Genomic DNA, 23254 nt, shown 5'->3' on the forward strand with positions numbered 1-23254 from the left:
CTTTGCTCTTCCCTCCTCTGTGCTCAAAAAACTAAGGGATTTCAGCCACACCCAATACATTTTCTGTGCCCATCACTGTATTTGTTGGGGCAGAACTGTGCCAGTGCAATGGCAGCAGCAAGTAACTCTGCTCATGCCAGCACCACCGTTATGGCCCATTACTTGGATGGGAAGTGATGGGAAGCAAAAGCAGCTAACACTGAGGGGGGGTGTAAATTTGACAACAATGACAAATACTTTAACTGGCTCATAATATATATATATATGTGTGTGTGTGTGTATGTATGTATATATATTGTTGTGTGGTTCATAATTTCCTTCTTCCTCTCATCTTAGCTGGAAGGGAAGTTTAATGCCCTCATAGTAATCACATGGGGCCTTATCTACAATTACAGATGCACATACAATTCCACATTTGAAATTCATAAAGGCAAGTTTTAGTGTTGATTATACTCTTCACTAATTTCCTATAATAGCTGTTTAACTCAGAGTGCACATTAATTAGACTGTTGTGCTTTATTTTTGCCATAGATTCCTTTTTCAAATCATAAAATACATTAGAAAAGTGTTACTGATCTTCAGTACAAAGAATGGAATATTGGACATTTCTCCATTGAAAAAGGAACAGGTAGAACATGAAAGTGACTTATTTAATGAGTCAGACCAAGAATAAAGGAAATAGAAGCAGAATGTATTTATAATTGCCCAACAGAAAAACTGTAGTGAGCAGTTGCACCAGGTAACATATTTTTTCTGCCTCTGCCTCAACTGCAGTTAAGAGCTGCTGACTGAATGCAATGAGTGACTAGGTATTATGTAGCAGAGCAATGGGAAGCACAGCTGTCTTTAGACTCAAATGCCTTTCTGAAGAGACACTGTGCTGAATACCAAAAGGTAAGTTAGCAATTTAGAGCATATATACGACAGCTCAATCTTCCAGTTGTGAGAAAATAGATAGTTGGAAAATAATTAGCTAAAATATAAACTGGGGGGGAAAAATCCCATGAGCTTACTGTTAGCAACAAAATGGTGATGTATGAATGTCCAGGTCACAGTATCTAATAAACCAGCTATCTCCTTCTGTACAAACTGTGTTAAAATTGTCACAAACAGTTGTTATCAAAATAACTCAGGTCAAGTAAATCTTGGCAAACAGAGATACTGTGGTGAATCAGGAAGCTTGTGGACACATATCAAACATGCTGCAGGCCAACAGAAAGTTTTTCAGCCTGAAGCCATACAGACCTGGTTCACCCAGTCTTGGGTCCAATGCAGATGTGGCTGGACAATGAAGTTTTTGTCTCAGCTTCCCTTTTTCTTTATCTCCTATAGGACCCTTGTGAAACCAGAGAAGCTGTATTCTACACCATGAATTAACGTCCGGGCTGAAAACTTAATAGAGAGAAAAATGAGAGGACACAACAGATATAAGCAAAGTCAGAAACAAAACCATTTGGCACTTTCTAGCTTCTGCAGAAACACGGTGAATCCTGCACGAGTCTCTTCTTCCCTCGCACCGATGCCCAAATGCTGAAGGTTTGTGACTTTTGTGTCCTTCCCTGCTCATCTTATTCTGCTGAAAGTCCCTCAAACTGAAAACAAAACCCCTTTCTTCACATTTTGAAATCTCTCTCAGAAGCAAAGGGAGCCTTTTCTCCTTCTGTCATCACAAATGATGAGGAGAGCTGATAATCTCTATCACAAGTTGGCTCAGCACCGCCTTCTGTGAGATCTAGTTTCTACTTGCTCACAGTCTCACCAGAGATGTTTTCTACCTCATGAGTCTGACTCAGATTCAGATGTTTTCAAGAAAGCATCAGCTAAAATGATCACCTGTTTCTGATAATGTGTTTGCCAGAGAATATGGTATGCAGTACGCTGAAAAGACACGCAGTAATCTTGCTATCCAGACCACTTGCTTTGGAAACAGCCCTTTTAAAAAAGAGAGTTGCTTAGCAGAAAGACCAGCAATGTGCCTTTTGCTGCAACAACCATGAAATTTGTACAAGATCCCCCTGGGAAAAATAAAATAAAATAAAATAATAACAAAAAATTCAGTTTGCATACATTTGGTAGTACATGTTAATCTAATATTTAGAAGCTAAAACTCCCACAGATTCTCCATGAACTCAGTGGACACCAGGCTGAAGATAAGTCAGCAGTGTGCCCTTGTCACTAAGAAGGCTAATGGTGCTGTGGGCTGTATTAGGCAAGATATCACTGGCAGAGTGAGGAGAAGGAAGTGAGGGAGGTTCCCTCCCCTCAGCACTGGTGAAGCCACATCTGGAGTCCTGTGCTCACCTGGGGGCCCCTCACTACAGAAGAGACATTGACATACTGGAGAAAGTCCAAGGGCACAAAGATGAGTGGCTGCAGCACTCTCCTATGAGGAGAAGCTGAGAGAGCTGGGACTGCTCAGCTTGGAGAGGAATAGGCTCAGGGGGATCACACTAGTTGTTCGTCTCCAGTAAAGTGGACAACTTGAACTCTGCTTGTTCTACTATGGGCTACCACTCTGCAAAAGCAGCCTTTCAGCAGCATGTAATGTCCTGCAGCACATACAAGGGCCCTTGCACTGCAGGTTCCTGTAATCAGGACCTGTTCTCTGCTGTAAAACATGGGGCATCCCACATGTGCAGCACCAGGAGTAGAGGAGACCCAGGGATGTGCTCCTGGTTAAAGCAAGGTGTGAGCAAAGCTCGTTTACCAGATGAAACAAAAGTGAAATTCCTCTCAGATTTGTCGTAACACAGCACAGGTTTACCTCTCTATAGGGAACAAAGGCATATGACCTGCACTGGCTGCACAGTCTATGATCCGTGGCTCTAGGCAGCAAACAGGAAGAATCACAGCATGTCTGCTGAGCCTCAGTCCAAACCAGAAAATCTAAAAAGAAGAAAAAAAGAGAGAGAGAAAATGATTTATTTTGATTTCAGCCCTACGCTGCTTGTTGTGAGGGAGAACGGAGAACTGTTGTCCACGCAACCGGCTTTGTGGACAGCTGCTGTTTTTCAAGAGGTAAATCCTGGTTCCACCTCATGCTTTAAAGGGCTCTGCACTTATCTAACAAGCTGTGCAGCAGTTCAACATCTTATCTTGTCAGTCCTCTTATTGGCATCCAGCAGGAAAAGACAGGGCCCCAGCTTGCTCCTAGAAGGGACCAAGCATTCCCTGTGTGATGAAAGCAGATACGTTCACAGGCAGCCCAAGAACAAGCTGCTTAAAAGCAAAATGTGAGCACAGGGATAAGGTTTTTCAGCCTACGTAAGTGTTGATGCATCTGTAAATGGATGTAGATCAATTATTGATTTTCATTGGAGCTGCATCTGAGTTCCCGTGCTAGGGACAGAAAAATCCTCTCTGTTCACTGTAAATCTAGGGTTTGCTGCTTGAAAAACCTTTTACCTCTTTTTCCAGCCAACGGTGATGGGCTCCAGCTCTGTTTCTTCTCCCTCCACACCCACCACCACAGTCAGCATGAATAACAATAGAAAAGGATTGATAAATCTGTTCCTTCAACAGGATGACACCTGGACATTGTCCTAGGCACCTTGCTTTGGGTGTCCCTGTTTGAACAGGAGTCAGATGGACCCAAGAAGTCCCTGCCAGCCTGTCATTTGGTGATTTTGTGACTCTTTCCTCACATTGCCTCTTCTGAAGATGCTCTCCTTTACTCAGTGTCCACAAGGCAGTGCACTCCTACCACACTCTACTGGTTTCCCTATTAGAAAAGCAGCAGTGTGTACTTGGAATTAAGACAATGACATTGTGATCAAGCACCACATCACCTGGAACTGCCATGAGGGTTTTCCCTCTGTCTCAGCTATTTCCTAGCCTTACAAATCTATCCCTCTGCTTATCTGAACCCTTTATAAGGGAAAGATATCCAGCCTTAATTTTCCTACTGAGTTTGTCCTCTGGCAAAACTTGCTGTCATGATTTCAAACATGTTTACACAGCACAGGCTTTCCATTGTTGGAAAGACAATGTGCCTTAACAGTAGCTCAATTAGAGAAATTAAAAGGCTGAAAAAGGCTAAGCAGATTTTTTTTTCCTTAAATCTTTAGACTGAAAAAAACCCCAGCAAGGTAGTTTATCATGAACACATTCACGTTTCATGAACAAACATGAAATTCTCATGTAGTTACAGATATCCCATTGCCAGCCTTCCCCCCAGCTCAGATTCTTCTAAGCTGTTGGAAAGTGTTTGACAAGCCATATCAAGTAATAATCAAAAGACAGGAATGTTTGGCAAGGAGGATGGTCCTATCAGACCTACAAGAAACAGGTTTCGCTGCAGGGGTTGCTCAGGCATGGGAGCTGGAAGCAAAGGAAAGGTGAGCAGTGATGGTTCACTCGCTGCAGGAGGAAGGAAGCCTTCTGAGAAAAAGGGAGAGCCAGCTTTTAGGGCAAGGGCAGCAGGAACAAGTCATTACCTGTTGCTGGTAATGTCCTTTTGGGATCAGATCAGGGTTGCCCCTGGGCTGGCACTGCTGCTGATGCTGTTGTCAGCAGAGCAAGTCCCTGTGGTCACAGGGGTACAGCCTTTGAGAAGAATATGAACTTGGAAAGATCATGCTCCGGTCAGAATCCACAGTAAAAACAGTAACCAAGTCTAGTAAACATAGCATTGCAAGCAGGAAGAAATGTAGTGAGCTGCTCTGTGCTTTAAGTACGCAGGGGTGCAGCAATGCAAGCTTTTACAGAAATATGCAGTTCAGTCAACAAGACAGACAGAACAAACTACATGTTCTGCATGCTGTAGGAGTTTAATAGCCCTAAGAAGTGAAACCAATTCTGTTGCTGATTCTCTTGCTTTACGGGTGGTAAGCTTGGAGTTTGGCAATACACAGCACACACAGAACATCTTTATGCAACACTCTGAAACGTCAACATGCCTCTTTCCGGCTGATCAACCTTTGCAGACCTTTGAAAACGAGGACATCCAGTGGCTGAACGTTGCAGCAGCGATTTTCACGAAGGATTTGTGTTTGTAGCAGGAACACCTGACCCGTTATTCCCATTTTTTGCAGTTCACAGAGGCCTACAGTAGGTCGTGTGTGGAGTAAAGGCTTTTACATAAGCTGGGGTAAATTCCACATAATCAAGGCCTCACGGCTGCAACAAACTGGGGGCAGCCTCAGTAAGCTTTAGCTAGTAATACATAGCCAAGAATATTGCTTCATCTTTTCTCCGCTTCCCTGTGATGACAGTCTCACAATTTTATTTGTACCTTAAAACAAATAGAAATTAACAAACCCCATCACATTTCCAGGTGTCATGGTTTAATAATTTTGTAATTTTTGCTATCAGTATTCCACATCATAACATCATATAAAGCATGAATAATTTTACTGAATCTGCAACTTACAGAAGAAGACTACATCTCCCAGAGAGCAACACGATGGGTCACGGGACCTGGACTCTATATTAACTCTGTCGCAGAACAGACTGACGTCTTTCGAGTTCTGGCGTTCAGGGGAGTGTGTGGGAGCCTTCAGCCGTTCGCCTAGATTCACAGTAGGCCTCTCGGTTACGGGACTCAGTCTCTCTCCTATTTTGCTTGATTCGTTAGCTCAATTTCAATTATATTGTATTATATTGTGTTATCCTGTATTTCGATATAGTATTTAGTAAATAAGTGTGCCTCCTTAGATCGTTGCCGCTGTTTTCTTTTCCTAATTAACTTTTTCCTTTCGGCCTAGGGCCCCTCCGGGGCCTACGGCCCCTGTCACGGACGCAGGTGGATTTTTAGTTCAAACCGTGACAGATTTTGGTGGAGAATGCGGGCAAATTGAGTTGCTGTTTTTTCTGTGTTTTCTTCTGTTGCTCTTTTAGCTTTTAACAGAGCTACGAGTTTTTTCCCTGTTAAGGAGCTATCTCGTGTTTGGGATTCTGCACCTGCGAGCTTGACCTTGAAAGCCCAGGCGGACTGCCAATACTCCGGTATATTTTATAAACACTGCTGAGCTTTGTTTTCTTTTACTTTTTTCTCTCTATTGGAGGAAAAAGATGTTTTCTCTACTAAATTTGTTTTACCAGGGACTGTGTGCCATTGGTTCCTTTTTTGAGACGCTCCGAACATATTGGGCCATGTTTAAGCTAGCCACTTTTTCTTATGGAGCTATACAATTGTATAATGGATTGAAAGCATGGTTAGCAATGCTCACTTCGTATCTGTATACAGCTCCAGAGGGAGCAACTAATGCAACTAATTATACAGAAATGGTGATTTTTAAGCGTGCTCCTCTTTCTTTCTATGAATCCTTTATGCAGTTTTTGAATGATCAGTGGGTCACACTCTTAATCTCCCTGATCTTATTGTTGATTATTGTAATAATCTCACTCAGTATCTGGATTTATAACATCCGGAGGAAGTCTTCCCTAGAACCAGAGAATACTGAGTGGCAGGGAATTGAAGAGATTCTCAAAGGACAGACATCTTCAGTGTTATGGAGCTTCACTCCTGAACACTTGAAGAATCCTGAGAGTTTGATTGCATATTTGAGGCAGGAATGTTGTGGCTCAGGCAGATCTCAGGAGGCACAAATGATTTTGGGCCTAGCTAATGCTTATTGGGCCTTAGTCAATACCATTCCTGAGAGAGAGAGTCTTAGAGCTGAGGCAGAAAAACTTTGGACTGAGAAGGTAGAGAGAGAAAAAGCTTTTGAAGCTGAGAGAAAAGATCTCCTGTACCAACGAGACTCAATCTGGTACGAGAAAGAGAGTCTTAGAGCTGACGCAGCAAAACTTTGGGATGAGAAGGTAGAGAGAGAAAAAGCTTTTGAAGCTGAGAGAAAAGATCTCCTGTACCAACGAGACTCAATCTGGTACGAGAAAGAGAGTCTTAGAGCTGACGCAGCAAAACTTTGGGATGAGAAGGTAGAGAGAGAAAAAGCTTTTGAAGCTGAGAGAAAAGATCTCCTGTACCAACGAGACTCAATCTGGTACGAGAAAGAGAGTCTTAGAGCTGACGCAGAAAAACTTTGGGATGAGAAAAGCTCCCTGCAATCCCAACTCAACACTCTCCAGTCTGAGCACAGTGCCCTCCGGTCCGAGCACGACATTCTCCAGTCCGAGCACGGCGCCCTCCGGTCCGAGCACGACATTCTCCAGTCCGAGCACGGCGCCCTCCGGTCCGAGCACGACATTCTCCAGTCCGAGCACGGCGCCCTCCGGTCCGAGCACGACATTCTCCAGTCCGAGCACGGCGCCCTCCGGTCCGAGCACGACATTCTCCAGTCCGAGCACGGCGCCCTCCGGTCCGAGCACGACATTCTCCAGTCCGAGCACGGCGCCCTCCGGTCCGAGCACGACGCTCTCCAGTCCGAGCACAACGCTCTCCGGTCCAAGCACGACACTCTCCAGTCCGAGCACAACGCTCTCCGGTCCAAGCACAACGCTCTCCGGTCCGAGCACAATGCTCTCCAGTCCGAGCACGGCACTCTCCAGTCCGAGCACAACGCCCTCCAGACTGAGAATAGCTGCCCCCAGTCTGAGCGCGACATTCTCCCGTCGGAGCGTGACACCCTCCAGACTGATTACAACACCCTCCAGTCTGAGCACAACATCCTTCAGTCCGAATGTAACACCCTCCGATCTGAGCGAGATGTCCTCCGGTCCATGTACAGCGACCTCAAGGTTCAGTTCGATGCTATCAAGATCGATCGTAACAACCTCCAGACCATGTACGATGCCGTCCAATCTGAGCGCAACACTCTCCAGTTCAAACACGACGCGCTCGAGTCCGGGTTCGACACAATTCAGTCCAAGTACAACGCCCTCAGGGCTGAGTTCGACACCCTGGAGTTCGAGCGCGATCTCCTCCGATCCAAGCTATGCACCCTCCAGTCCAAGGGGAACATCCTCAAGTCTGAACCGTATGTACTCCAACTTAACCAACCACCGGGGGCACCAGATACAATGTTGGTTGCCCCTGTAAGAGGGCGAAAAACAAAACGAGTTTCAACTCAGATAGAGAAAATGCAGAAGGAGTTAGAAGAGCGGAGGGAGTTAGGAGAGCAGGACTCAGGAGAGCAGGGGGACTCAGGAGAGCAGGGGGACTCAGGAGGTCAGGGGGACTCAGGAGAGCAGGGGGACTCAGGAGGTCAGGGGGACTCAGGAGGTCAGGGGGACTCAGGAGAGCAGGAGGAGTCAGAAGACCAGAGGAAGTCGGCGGAGCAGTGGTTGTTAGAGCAGTATAAGAAGATGTTCGAGGAGGAGAAGAAGTCAGAGGAGCAGAGGAAGTTAGGAGAGAGAAAGTTAGGAGAGAGGAAAAAGGAGGAAGGTCGCCTGGAGGAAATAACACAAGCGTCAGAGTCAGGGTCAGAGTTAGACGAGGAGCCAAAAGCTAGATTTTCTTTACGAGAATTTCTCGAGTCCAAACTTATAGATGGGGCAGCCTCATCAACACAGCTGCCAACATTAACACCTGAGACTCTTGATAGAGCAAAAGGTGAGCAAAGTATTACGACCATTATTGATCGATCTTTTAAACTGAGTGAAATTCGAGATCTGAGAAAGGATTTCACACGTCAGCCAAAAGAAAATATGGTCACTTGGTTACTTCGCTGCTGGGACAATGGTGCCAACAGTGCGTGGCTCGATGGCAGTGAAGCTCGCCAACTGGGTAGCATTTCCAGGGACTCACGTGTGGACAGAGGTATAGGCACATGCCAAAATCGGTCCTACACCCTCTGGAAGCGGATGTTGATAGCGGTAAGAGATAGATTCCCCTTTAAACGGGACTTGGAGCCTGAGAAAAAGAAATGGACTGATATGGAGAAAGGTATCCAATTTTTGAGAGAAAGGGCTCTGGTGGAAATGCTCTACAGCCCCCAGTTCAATCGTAACAATCCAAACCAATTACATGATCCTGAAGCAGTCCACGTTCCACGACAAATGTGGCGTGACTTTACAAAGGCAGCTCCAGAAAAGCATGCCAGTGCACTTGCATTGGTATATGGCAAAGGGGAAAGAAAGCCCCTTGTAAATGAGCTAATTAGCAGACTTCAGGAGCTTGAATTATTTATAAGCGCTACAGAAGTTAAGCTTTATACTTCAGCCATTGTCCAAATGGGAAAAAAAATAGTGGAAAGGTTAGACAAAGTGGAGGAAACACAAAGTGATATTATTGACAAATTGGCTAATGTGCCTGATGTAGATGAATCCACGGTGGTACCAGATGATGGAAACCAGGATTTCCACGATCGCCTATTGAGAGAGCTAAACAACATGAGTTCCTCTCGACCTGTATCATCGAAAATCTCAACCATAAAAAAGAGACGTCCTCGTATTCAAGCAAACGACAATGATAAGACCATACGTTTTGCTTTGTTGTATTTCTTGAGTAATCATGGGGAGGATATAAAGAAGTGGTATAACTCATCCACTTCTGCACTTCAGGCACGAGTGAAAGAATTACAATCCAAAACAACCACCAAGGTGAACTCTTCCAAACGGGGGAGAGTTCCAGTTGCTGCAAGTCAACGAGGTAAACAATAGAGGGGCCCTGCCCCAGCCAGGGGGGGGAAAGGGACAACAGAGTATACTGGACTGTGTGGATTAAGTGGCCTGGCACATCTCAACCACAGAAATATAAAGCCTTGGTGGACACTGGTGCACAATGCACCCTAATGCCCTCAAGTCACCAAGGGACACAACCAATTTATATCCATGGAGTGACTGGGGGTTCCCAAGAATTGACTATGTTGGAGGCCGAAATAAGCCTCACTGGTAAAAACTGGCGAATGCACCCTATTGTGACTGGTCCAGAGGCTCCATGTATACTGGGAATCGATTACCTTAGGATGGGATATTTCAAGGATCCCAAGGGGTATCGATGGGCCTTTGGGATAGCTGCTGTAAACACAAATGGTGTTAAGCAGCTGTCAACTTTACCTGGTCTGTCAGATGATCCTTCTGCTGTGGGGTTGCTCCAGGTAAAAGACCAAGAGGTACCAATTGCCACCAAAGTGGTTCACAGACGGCAGTACCGCACCAATAGGGACTCATTGCTCCCCATTCAAAAGCTAATTCGCCAATTAGAAAATCAGGGAGTGATTAGCAAAACGCACTCGCCTTTTAACAGCCCCATATGGCCAGTGCGTAAAACCAGTGGGGAATGGAGGCTGACGGTAGATTACCGTGGCCTGAATGAAGTTACACCTCCATTAAGTGCTGCTGTACCAGACATGCTAGAACTCCAGTATGAATTGGAGTCAAAAGAAGCTAGGTGGTATGCCACCATTGATATTGCTAATGCCTTCTTTTCCATCCCATTGGCTGCAAAATGTAGGCCACAGTTTGCTTTTACCTGGAGAGGTATTCAGTATACCTGGAACCGTTTACCCCAGGGGTGGAAGCACAGCCCAACAATTTGCCATGGATTGATCCAAGCTGTTTTGGAACAGGGTAATGCTCCTGAGCACTTGCAGTATATTGATGACATTGTGGTGTGGGGCCATACAGCAGCAGAGGTTTCCAAGAAAGGGAAACAGATAATCCAAATTCTTTTGCAAGCTGGTTTTGCCATTAAGCGCAGCAAGGTGAAGGGGCCTGCCCAGGAAATCCAGTTCTTAGGTATAAAATGGCAAGATGGACGTCGTCACATCCCAGCAGATGTGATTGACAAAATCACTGCTATGTCTCCGCCCACAAATAAAACAGAGACCCAATCTTTTCTGGGAGTAGTGGGCTTTTGGAGAATGCATGTCCCAAACTACAGCCACATAGTGAGCCCTCTCTATCAGGTAACACGGAAGAAGAATAATTTCTCATGGGGTCCTGAGCAGCAGCAGGCTTTTGAGCAGATAAAACAAGAAATAGCCCGTGCCGTGGCCTTGGGGCCAGTACGGACGGGACAGGATGTGAAGAACATCCTCTACACTGCTGCTGGAGAGAAAGGTCCCACCTGGAGTTTGTGGCAAAGAGCCTCAGGAGAGACCCGAGGCCGACCCCTAGGATTTTGGAGTCGAGCATATAAAGGGTCTGAGGAGCGCTACACTCCAACTGAGAAGGAGATCTTAGCCGTGTATGAGGGGGTTCGGGCTGCTTCTGAAGTAGTTGGGACAGAGGTTCAGCTTCTTCTAGCACCTCGCTTGCCAGTAATAAACTGGATGTTTAAAGGACAGGTTCCCTCCACCCATCATGCTACTGATGCCACTTGGAGTAAGTGGATTTCATTAATTACTCAACGAGCTCGAATGGGAAAACTCAGCCGTCCTGGAATTCTAGAAGTGATCATGGACTGGCCTGAGAGTAAAAAAATTGAAACACCACCTACAGAAGAGGTATCACGTGCTAAAGAGGCACCACCATACAATGAGCTACCAGAAAACGAAAAGAAATTTGCCCTGTTCACAGACGGATCATGTCGTATTGTAGGGAAGCATCGCAGATGGAAAGCTGCTGTATGGAGCCCCACACGACAAGTTGCAGAAGCCACCGAAGGTAAAGGAGAATCAAGTCAATTCGCAGAGGTAAAGGCTGTTCAGCTGGCTTTAGATGTGGCTGAACGGGAGAGGTGGCCAATGCTTCATCTTTATACTGATTCATGGATGGTGGCAAATGCCTTATGGGGGTGGTTGCAACAGTGGGAAAATGATAATTGGCAACGAAAGGGTAAACCTGTTTGGGCTGCTGAACTGTGGAAAGACATTGCTGCCCGAATAAGGAACATTGTTGTAAAGGTGCGCCATGTAGATGCTCATGTGCCTAAAAGTAAGGCTACTGAAGAACATAAAAATAACCATCAGGTTGATCGAGCTGCCAAAATTGAGGTGGCTCAAATAGACTTGGACTGGCAGAACAAGGGTGAATTATTCCTAGCTCGGTGGGCCCATGAGACTTCAGGTCATCAAGGAAGGGATGCAACATATAAGTGGGCCAGAGACCGAGGGGTGGACTTAACTATGGACGCTATTGCTCAAGTTATTCATGATTGTGAAACATGCGCCATAATTAAACAAGCCAAGAGGATGAAACCTATTTGGGGGGAAGGGCGATGGCAAAAGTATAAATATGGAGAGGCATGGCAGGTTGATTATATCACCTTGCCACGATCTCGCAATGGTAAGCGTTATGTACTCACCATGGTGGAGGCAACCACTGGGTGGCTCGAAACATACGCAGTACCCCATGCTACCGCCCGAAACACCATATTAGGGTTGGAAAAGCAAATCCTGTGGCGGCATGGCACTCCGGAAAGAATTGAATCAGATAATGGGACCCATTTTAAAAATTCCCTTGTAACCACTTGGGCCAAAAATCATGGCATTGAGTGGATTTACCATATTCCCTATCATGCACCAGCTTCTGGTAAGATTGAACGATTCAATGGGTTATTGAAAACTATGTTGAAAGCAATGGGTGGCGGAACGTATAAAAATTGGGAGAACCATTTAGCAGAAGCCACCTGGTTGGTCAACACTCGAGGATCTAGTAATCGTAATGGTCCTAACCAATCCAGCTCCCTACGTACCGTGGAGGGGGATAAGGTTCCTGTAGTACACATAAAGAGTGTGTTGGGAAAAACAGTTTGGGTCCTTCCAGCGTCTGGAAAGGGCAAACCTCTCCGGGGTACTGTCTTTGCCCAGGGACCTGGGTGCACATGGTGGGTGATGGACAAAAATGGGAATGTTCAATGTGTACCACAAGGGAATTTGATGTTGGGGGAGTGCAGCCAATGATTTTCCTGTAGATATATAGGTAGAGTCTCAGAAAATATTTCAATTAGGTACAGAATAGTTCAATTAGGTATAGGACTTAAGATAGAGTGGATTAATGTTAAGGAAACACTTTTTCTCTATATACCTTAATTAGGCATTCTGTAAGCAAGTTTTCCATCTGGACTCTATATCCTGCACTGGCCATGCATGTGTAGAGCACACATGGAAAGAAGTATAAGTCAAAAGGAAATCTGCTGTGGTGGCTGGGAAAGGATGAGTGCACCTTGATGTGGGGGACGCCCTACTAGCACTGCCTTTCCCCTCTACCGCTGACATGTTTTCCTTTTTCTGGCAGTTTTGCCATTTTCTCAAAATTAATAAATAGTAAATTAGGTTATAGAGTTTTGTTCTCAACTTAGGGATTTGTATGGAATAAATATAGATTGTTGAGAAAAAATAAGGTTGCTGATTATTCACAATTATACATATGAGTGTGTATGTATGTATAAATATAATGTAATGATGTAGAATAAGGGGTGGAATGTCATGGTTTAATAATTTTGTAATTTTTGCTATCAGTATTCCACATCATAACATCATATAAAGCATGAATAATTTTACTGAATCTGCAACTTACAGAAGAAGACTACATCTCCCAGAGAGCAACACGATGGGTCACGGGACCTGGACTCTATATTAACTCTGTCGCAGAACAGACTGACGTCTTTCGAGTTCTGGCGTTCAGGGGAGTGTGTGGGAGCCTTCAGCCGTTCGCCTAGATTCACAGTAGGCCTCTCGGTTACGGGACTCAGTCTCTCTCCTATTTTGCTTGATTCGTTAGCTCAATTTCAATTATATTGTATTATATTGTGTTATCCTGTATTTCGATATAGTATTTAGTAAATAAGTGTGCCTCCTTAGATCGTTGCCGCTGTTTTCTTTTCCTAATTAACTTTTTCCTTTCGGCCTAGGGCCCCTCCGGGGCCTACGGCCCCTGTCACGGACGCAGGTGGATTTTTAGTTCAAACCGTGACACCAGGTTAGCCTCTAGGTATCTTATTTAGCTGTAGATGGTAAACACGGCTGTGAGTTTTAAAAGCCCTTTGTTTCCAACCAGTCCCTCTGGAACCAATCAATACAGCAAGCAGCCCACACCGTACCATTAGAAATACAGCCTTAAATGCCCTAGTTGGAATATTTACTCCTACTTCCTGTTACTGTAATATTGACAGCAATTAATTGCAGGGCATAATTTCAAACAACATTCTAGGATGCAAAAATTGCACCTTGTAGGAACCGCAGTAGAAACAGAATGAAAATACATAAAAATCACAATCACTTCTGGAGGAAATGGGCCACTTTTGTACATTTACAGGCTGCGATTTTCCCTGGGGACTGGCTGTCCGGTATCACACACAAGAAGTAACATCTCACCTAAAGCCAGACATTTTTGCTGAATGATGAAAAACAAACACGAAACCCTTACCTTGTTCGAAAGTCGCTCTGAATTAATGTCACTTAGGATGAGAAGTAATGGCCTCAAGCTGCTCCAGAGGAGGTTCAAGTCGGATATTAGGAAAAGTTACTTCTCAGAAAGGGTGGTGAGGCACTGAAACAGGCTGCCTGGGAAAGCGGTGGAGTCACCATCCCTGGAGGTGGTGAAGAAAAGTGTAGATGTGGCACTGAGGGACATGGCTTTCCTGTGTGTTGGCTGCAGCAGAGAAATACTTCAAATCAGTATGAGAAATAGACAGATTTATCTTTTTTTTTAGATTATTACTATTATTTTGACATTGGTTGCTGAACCAATGAACCCTCTACTACAAGAGCACAAGATCTTATTCCAGGAAGGAGGTGGAAATGTTTGCTCAGCAGTTTGGGAACCTATTTTTATGAATGTGTCTTGCTGTTAAATCAGGAAAAAAACTCAACTTGGTGCAATGAAGGGTCCAGGAACATAAGGCAAGAGAGGAGAGAAGCTCTGGCAATGCCAGTTGTGATGAGCTCACACTGCCATGAGACTGTAAGAATTTACAGCTTTCACATTTGGGAACTATATTTAGAGCTCAGGGGAAAAAAAACAGTGAGCAGAGAGCATGGCGAGTGTTCCCATTACTGTATTTGATGGAGAGTTGCAGTTTACAAGACTGACTCTTCCAGGATTACAGCACATTTTTCTTCTCTCGGTGGGAGCTTAGGAAGAGCAGGAAATAAATCCCATCATGGATTTCTGTATGCTTAAAGTAAAAAGTTCCTGTATTACAATGCACTATCTGGGGCAGCCATGCCTTTTGGCTAACAGCATATAAACTCCTGCCATCCTTCACTTTGCAACGTGGAATTGAAGAGCACAAGTGAGAAATTCAGGTTATTTTTTCCCCCATTATTGTTGGGGTCTCTGTCACTCTGGTATGTCACAGCTTTTCTGGACCATTAGTGCCGTACACAGACACTTATCTGATTTTACTTATTGGTAAAGTTAACGTTAGTTTGGGAGCAGATGCTTAAAACTATGCACTAAGCAAACTCAAGTCAAGGTTCCCAGTCAGACTGAGTTGCCTGTCTTTCCTCTTTGTTCCTCCACAAATGTAACTTTAATTACATCAACTTCATAAAGGAGCTCATGAGGAGCAGCTAAATTACAGACAGCAGGCAGGGACAGGTGTGGAGAAGTAGTTTGGAGAGGTGTTGCAACCTGTACTGCAGTGCAGTAGATTTGCCAAAGCAAGTGAATATCGTCAACAGCGGAGCTTCAAGGCCCTTTGCTTCCTACAGTGGCACCGCAATGAGTTTTTGACACAGAGCCCCTGCTTGCTTGGAAGAACTTCATCCCTAAATTAGAGAGATCTTTTCAATTAGTTTAATCTTGCGGCTAAATTGTTCTGGCTTAGTACAAGATATCTGCGTTTCACTGAGTTCATTATGAATGCAACCACAAAGCATGTACTTATTTCTCCGGAGGCTGACTCAGATTATATGTTGACAAGTCATACATTGACAGATTACATGGTGACAAGCGATTCATCCTTCCACTCCTCTCACCAGTCCATCAAAGACTGAATCCCTACTGTACATAGACTGAAAGCGACAAAACAACCGCATTAGTTCCTTCTCATGTGTTTCATTTGGGTTCAGATACCTGCTTTCAGCTGTGAGGCATAAAGGCAAAAATATTCCCCTTCTCTCTTTTTCAAGTGGAAAAAAAGAAAAGAAAAAGAAGTTGTTTGTGTAAGAACTGTAAGTAGCAAAACAACAGCAAACTCATGTTTTGATATTTCCGATGGTACAAAACTTGCATAGGCATTGTTGCCACTAACATTAAACTCACATTTGTACCAAAATACTTCTCCTCCCTCTGCTCTGTAAGACACTGAAAGTGTTCTTTTTAGTTCATAGAATCACCAAGGGTGGAAGAGACCTAAAAGATCATCCAGTCCAACCATTCACCTATTACCAACAGCTCCCACTAAACCGTGTCCCTCAACACAACATCCAGTCGTTCCTTGAACACCCCCAGGGTCGGTGACTCCACCACCTCCCTGGGCAAAGTTAAAGGCCTTCACAAAATTATGTGGTATCCATGCTTCATCTTCCACAAATTAAGAAATATATACATCCCTATCATCAATTCTCAACAAACCAGATGCTACAACATTACCATTTTCTCCTTATCTCCCTGAGCCCATGATCTGGATGGAAACCCGCTGTCTGTAATGAGAAAAAATACATGGCAGAGAATTGCTGCCTGGTTCTTGCTGGGGTCTGAAAATAGCGAGGCAATGTCTGCTGTGTTTTGAAGTGATTTATCTAGCTTTGACCAGAGTGCTCGCACTTTTGAAGTCTGACTACAACTATCATTATACACTGAAAAATAACAGGTGTGTATCACAGAGGTTTGTTTTTCCAGTTTGGTGATAATGAATTTTTTGTACAGCTACTGGACTTCACAGGCAACGAATATTGCACAACAATTTATCTGACAGTCTAAGTGGCTGTTGTTGTGTCTGTATTTCTCAAGTTCCAGTGTAAATGCTACGGAATAAATTGCAAATGTTGAATATTAGCAAAGAAAAAAGCGGCTCAGCTTAGCAATCCGAGTCCAGGCCTACATGTCCCCCATCCACCCACAGCAGTGCTTAGGAGTCAACCTCTCCACTCACATTTGCCCTCCGACATCTGCAGGTTTTATGTGGGTAACTCCTACCGATGTCTCCATAAAGTGAACACAACCACCCCCACGGCCTGGCAGCATCGGCTTTCTCTGACTTCCTGACTCCCACTTTGCCAGAAGCACTGTCTCACGCAAGCAGGGGATGTTCCAATGCTATTTGCCATTCAGACAGGTTAAGAGGAAAAGCAGAGAGCCGGTGGGGCTTCCTGCAAAGAGAAGCGTAAGCCTCACAGTCTGAACACAAATACACGGCGGCATGTCTGGCAAGCAGTGTCACTCTCCTTCAGCCTCCAGTGCTCATATTTTCCTAAGTGGAAAGTGGCAGCTCATGATCAGCACGCCCCAGGGAACTGCCGCATTACCCCTAAGGAAATGTGACATTTCCTGCAAATAGCAGGGTGCCAAACGTGGCATTCGAGGAATCCGAGCATCATTTCTGGAGGTTGGTGGTCCTGCCTGTAGCAGAGGGGTTAGAACTTAACGATTCTTGGGGGTCTGTTCCAACCCAAGCCATTCTATGATGCCCAACTGAAGTGAGCTCAGACCTCTGCTCCTGGATACTGCTATGTGCCTGAAGAAGAACAGGCCACAGCCACCAAGCCTTCCAGGAGAGGTCACCAGGCCTCCATGCAGCTGTCTGTGATCAGTCTTGTACCATCAGCATGGCTCGTACTGCTCTAAAGCAATTTGTCCCCACTAGATAAAACAGCACAGAGGACAACCCAAACAAAACAGCTTCTCTATAAAGCTATAAAAAGGCACCAGAGCTGCACGTGGGGTGGGGGCAATGCTCAGTCCTCATGCCTCACCCACAGCCCCAGCTCCCCTTCAGCCCACACAAGGATGCTTCAGAGGAAAAGTCCCATTTTCAAATGCTAAATCGGACTTTCTAAGCCTGAGTTTGAGCTTGGCATCTGCGCTTGGGAACACGAGCACCTATTTCACACCAAACGTCAAATTGGCCAGTTGACTGTGTGAAGAAAACCTATTTAGCAGCCTGAAGAAAGTATGAACAAGCACTCAGAGATAGCAAACAAACCCTGGTTTTGAGTGCATCGACAGTATCCTGGTTATTTTGGGATCCATTATGCCGTAGGCAGCTGAGTCCCTGAACTGGGAGGCTGCCTCTAGGAGCACTCTGCAAAAGAGAAATGCCACTGCAAACACATTTGTAACATTATTCGTGATTCAGAACAGGATTGGTTTCAGTGTGGGAACTAAGGGGACACCCTGAAAATGAGAGCTATAAAAGAAGAACTTGTGCACAACATAAGGAAGGTGGAATATACACTAGGGTATCCTGTAAAGGTTTTCCTTCTACAGCATTATGTTGCTGGAGGACGAAGGGTTATAATGCAAGGGAGAGGCAGACAGACAGCAAAGCTAGGTGGAACGATAAGGGAAGGGGTAAGGGCACCACAAGGATTAATTCACATTTCAGCTCCTCAAGAGAGGCTGGAAATGACAGCAGGCTTTGGCAGAAAAGAGGTAAAACATCTCAGTGTTATGAAGAGAGCTGGCAACACTAATAGCTCCATTAGCATGTTGGATGAGAGTCCAGGAAAACTGAGTGTTATTTTTAATCTCCGATTAGCCTGATGATGCTCTGATTTTTAAGGTTGCCCACACTTGTGGTTTGGCATCCATCTAGAGGAAAAACTTGCAAGCTGCATACCAGCCTGCTCATAAGGCAGTTGTTGCGAGGAAATGATCCAGACCATGATGTTTGTAATTGATGGAGAGAGCTGCAGACTCAAACTGTGCTGAGCTTCAGAAGGAAGCAGGAGCCCAGATCAGCTGAAAAACTCAAGGAGACAATACAAATCCTGCTGTCCCAGAAAGGACAAGGAGAGGCAGCAGATGGGCTTTGTGAAGTTACAGAGGTGCCTACAAGGCCCTGACCTCCTCCTAACTCTCCTCAGGACCATGCTCACATGGTGATGTGCTCATCTTCCTGCTGGCATAATGCTTGCTGCCAGGAAATCAGAGTATAACAGCCTTCAAAAAAAACTAAACAACCTCTAAGCTCAGGTAAGCAGGAAAACTTGAGGCAGTAGGAAGGACAAATCAGCCCAATATGGAGGGCAAGGGGCAGCAGGGCATCTGGAAGCAGGATCAGCCCCCAAACAAAAGCACCCACTCTCCTTTGGGGCAAGTTAGCTAGAAATTGTTGCTCTAAGAATTACAGCAATTCCTCCCTGCAATAAAGGGTTTTTATTTGTTTGTTTGTTTTTAATTAAACTTAATTCAATAGATGAATAGATGATGGATAAAGAATGCAGCTTCCTGTTCAGTGCCAGGAGAGCATTGGTAGGGGAAATGGTTGCCCTGTCCTGTGCAAGCTCAGCATCTCGGTGGGTTGTAAGAGGAACCATGAGGAATGCTGCACACTGTGCCAGCTACAGCAGCACCAAAAACACAGTCTGTCACGGATTTGATTTTTTTCTCAGAAAACTCTCTCCGTGCTTTAAGTGCCATAATTTGGAGAAAATTACACTGTTTTCAATGTTTACTTAAATGCAAAATATAGCTCAGTCTTACTCAAACAACTGAGACAAATGCTTAACACATGATGCACGAGTTCTTCCACCAAACCATAAATACAGATTATCATCAAGACACACTGTCATTAGAGCACTGAACGTTTTGATAACACTGAGTGATCAAATAACTCAACAGTAGAACCAGTCTGAGCTTTTGTTGAGGAAGCTCTTCCCTAAGCCTCTCTCGTTAGGCAGGCCAAAGAGATGTGCTTTTTACTACTCAGGCAGGGCTCACGTTGCTGATCATCACTGCCATTAGCTGTGCATTTTTGGTGGTGACTATGTTGAGAAATAGCATTTTGTAGTTGAGAATTTGAGAATTCTCAATGTAGTTGAGAATTGAGAACACTGCATCAGTGTTACTGTGCTCTTTGTATCCATTGAACCTTCCATGGAAATAAGTAGGAGGTATTGCTTTTGGAGTGATCTACACACATCACCCCAGTTCATTAGGCCAAAGAGTGGATGAGGAAGTCTGAGAGGCAAGCCTCACCTCCTCAAGTATTCCTCCCCCCCTTAAAGCACAAGATCATTTTGTACTACATCAAATTCAGTGTGGCTGTCAGCCTCCTAGTGATGCCACATACTCTAATAAAGACAGGAATTTGAAACACTGCCCATTTGATTACCTGGGTGATGAACAACCAGATAACAACAAAACCTCATGGCACAGGGCCCCCAGCTCCTTGATGTGAAGGGGTCACTGCTGCATTCACCCTGCAGCTTCAGAGCAGCACCAAGGATTTTAACCAGAGGGATGTGCCACGCTGCTTGAGGTCAGCATTTTTCACCTCTTGGTACCACAAACAAGCTGAGGCTTTCTGGAAACCTGCAGAATCCGCTTTGTGCTCAAGCCCCTGGGACTTCTATGCAGCATTTCATTCTCCCCTTGATTTTTTAAATGCCAAAAGCCAGAATTCAGCTGTCAGCCCCAATCCAGCACAATACTAATGCTCTGAGAAGTCACACTTTAATGCACCACTTTAGTGTTTATCTAAGTTTCAGACAGACTAATTGTCTAACTTCCAGCCTGAAGGGTCTGAAAGCACTGAAAAGCACAGCAACACAGGTAACTATGGGAGATGTGCTCCGCAGAGAGTCGGCTAGAGCACATCTGTGGGAGAGAAAAGCAGAGAACGTAATGTGATGTAAAGAACTATAAGAAGGGAAAGTGTCTCATTGGGAGAAAGAAACTTTGGAGCAGGGTAGCGGGAGGACAAGGCTTCAGCTTCCTCCCCTCAGAGGTCAGCATCTCAAGGAGAGAGACCATCTCCCTGACATGTCTCAGCAGCTTTCTTGCCTTCTGCAGAAGAGACTGCTTCCTTCTCCCAGAGGCAGGCAGCAGCTTGCTCCTCTGTTGCTGCCCAAACAGCTCATACTCCAGCTTCTGCAGGCTTCAGCAAGCAGCATCTCCTCTCCTGCAGGCTCCACCAACCTGCAAACAGTTAAGAGATGGGGACTGGAGAAGAGGCAAAGAACTTCATCTCCCACTTGCATCTCTGTAGGACAACAGGTATATAAAAACTTCCAGAGCTGTGCAGCCCTTTCCTGAGCTACCACCTTTTCTAGACCTTTCCTCAGGGAAAAGAAGAGGCAACTTTATCCATAAACACAGTTCACAAACACAACATGGCACATTTCCACAGGCCCCACCAATGCCCATAGCAAACACACCATCTAAAGCTTAGTCTACAAAGAAGATCTGAAAGTCTTTCAAAAGAAAGGGGGGAGGGGGGTGGTGGGGGGAGAACAACTGAACACTCCATAGTAAAACCTTCTCCACTATTTTGGCCTGAATATTTTCTTCCCCCTCAGCAAGCTTGGAGATAACATTAGGATGAGTGGTGTAGCTGACATGCTAGAAGGCAGGGATGCCATTCAGAGAGACCTGGACAAGCTTGAGAGGTGGGCCCATGCCAACCCCAAGAAGTTCAACAAAGCCAAGTGCAAGGTCTTGCATTTCGATCAGGGCAACCCTAAGCACAAGAACAGGTCAGGCACAGAATGGCTTGAGAGCAGTCCTGAGGAGAAGGATTTTGGTGTGTCAGCTGATGAAAGACATAACAGTGTGAGCCAGCAATGGGTGTTTGCAGCCCAGAAGGCCAGCTGCATCCTCAGCTGCATCAGGAGAAGTGTGACCAATTCTGCTCCTTTGCTCTCACGAGATCAGTCCTGCAGTACTACATCCAGTTCTAGGTCCCCCAAGATTAGAAGGACATCAAGCTGTTGATCACATCCAGAGGAAGGCCATGAAGAAGATGAGCGGTATGGAGCACCTCACCTATAAGGACAGACTGAAAGCTGGGGCTCTTTAGTCTGGAAAAGAAAAGGCTCCAGGGAAGCCTTACAACAACCTTCCAGTACCTGAAGGGTGCCAAAGGAAAGGTGGGCAGGGACTCATTAAAAGGGCAGGTAGCAAGAAGACAAGGGAAAATGGCTTTAAACTGGAAGAGGGTAGATTTAGACTAGGTATCAGGAAGGAATTCTTCACTGTGAAGGTGGTGAGACACTGGAACAGGTCACCCTTTCTGGAAGCATTCAAGGCCAGGCTGGATGGGGCTGTGAGCAACCTGGTGTAGAGGGAGGTACCCCTGTCTATAGCAGGGGCTTGGAACTAGAGCCCCTTCCCAGCTTTGGGACAATAGTTAGCCTAGAATATGTGCATCTGTGGTCCCTGTGAAGAGCTCAGCTCGTGGAAGCTTCACATTTCCTCTGAGGGCAGTCTCAGAAAGAACACCTCCAAATTGTGTTGTTTTCTCCTCCTACCCTATGGTCCGTTTAAAGCACAAGATCATACATCCTCTTTAAAACAGAACAGCAATCAGGCTGAGGTTTTCTTCTTGGGCTCAACCACTAACAGGATGGAAAACAATTCTGAATGCTATGAAACACTGGCAGGAAGTATAACGTGGGTTTTATGCATGAAATGGACAGTTTAAGATGTCTCTTTCATTTATGATCTTTTCCACAACAGCAGGGCTTTCTTTTTGCAACCATAGTTTTTCCCATTACTTATTTCATTTACCAGTAAGAAACACAGGACTTGCTCATGGCAGGCAAGGAAAAGTAACTAGGCTGCTAGAAGAGAGAAGCAAGAATTTACTGCCTGTGATACTAAGCCTCCAGTTGAGTTAAACTTCTGCCACTGACTGATTAGCAACTGTATGGTGAGCAGAGTCAGACTCATGAATGACGGGTGATATACTGAATGTTCAGCCCCACCTGAATCCTGAACATCTCCTCTCAGAAAAATACATTTACAGACACAGAAGACTGACACTACAGCCCTACCACAGCCTTTTTACTAGTCAGCACTTACTTGAGACAGTCAGAACTCCCCCCCCCCCCCCCCCTCGAGTTTCCAGGTCAATATTCTGATCTTTCACTCCTTTTAGCAAAACAGTGCACAACGAAAATCTACTTAGGGCTGCTCTGAACATAGTGCCTCCTATATTATGATGTTGGCCTTGTGACACCAGAGGCATTTTTGCCTCTAGTTGATGGTATGGCAGTAGAGGCTGAACATTCCCACCATTATATTTTGTTGCTGTATGACAGATGGCAGCAGAGAGGCAGTCTGGCAAAATGGTATCTGACATGGACACGTGTATGAAACAAAGGTATGGAACTGAATTTTCCTCCATGTGGAAAACATTGCATCCATTGACACTCGCTGAACACTTATGGAGACCAAAGTGAGGATTGTGAAGTCCAAAGTGAAGAAGCAGTGTGAGGAAGTAGACGGCACATTTCAGTAGAGGAAGCAATGGGTCACCCCCAGTGCTGCAGACTTTTGACAAGCACCGCATGCACACTCCTGTTATCTGCTGGTGAAAAAGCACATCTAATAGTGGCAACCATGTTGAAAAAGA

The 23254-nt window shown here is 45.1% G+C and overlaps 1 protein-coding gene across 4 annotated transcripts in view; it reads right to left on the reverse strand.

The window, feature by feature from the left end:
- Positions 1-497: 497 nt before the first annotated feature.
- Positions 498-23254, reverse strand: part of LOC107312120 (elongin-A-like) — a 36857-nt gene continuing 14100 nt past the window's right edge. For 3 of the 4 annotated variants that reach the window (XR_014944898.1, XR_004306570.2, XR_001554403.3), the window contains 2 exons: positions 14155-14379; positions 498-2886 (listed from right to left, as the gene is read on the reverse strand). Coding sequence is in view for 1 of the 4 variants with exons in the window: in XM_032443470.2 (XP_032299361.2) it covers positions 20756-20817 (62 nt within the window). In the remaining 3 variants the exon portion in view is untranslated. Of the gene's footprint in view, positions 2887-14154; positions 14380-16441; positions 20818-23254 lie in introns of those variants that run through there. The other variant, XM_032443470.2, reaches the window with a different exon arrangement.

The sequence above is a fragment of the Coturnix japonica genome, chromosome 3 (genome assembly GCF_054131305.1).
Source record: "Coturnix japonica strain WE chromosome 3, WE-NBRP24, whole genome shotgun sequence".
Classification (NCBI taxonomy): Eukaryota; Metazoa; Chordata; class Aves; order Galliformes; family Phasianidae; genus Coturnix; species Coturnix japonica.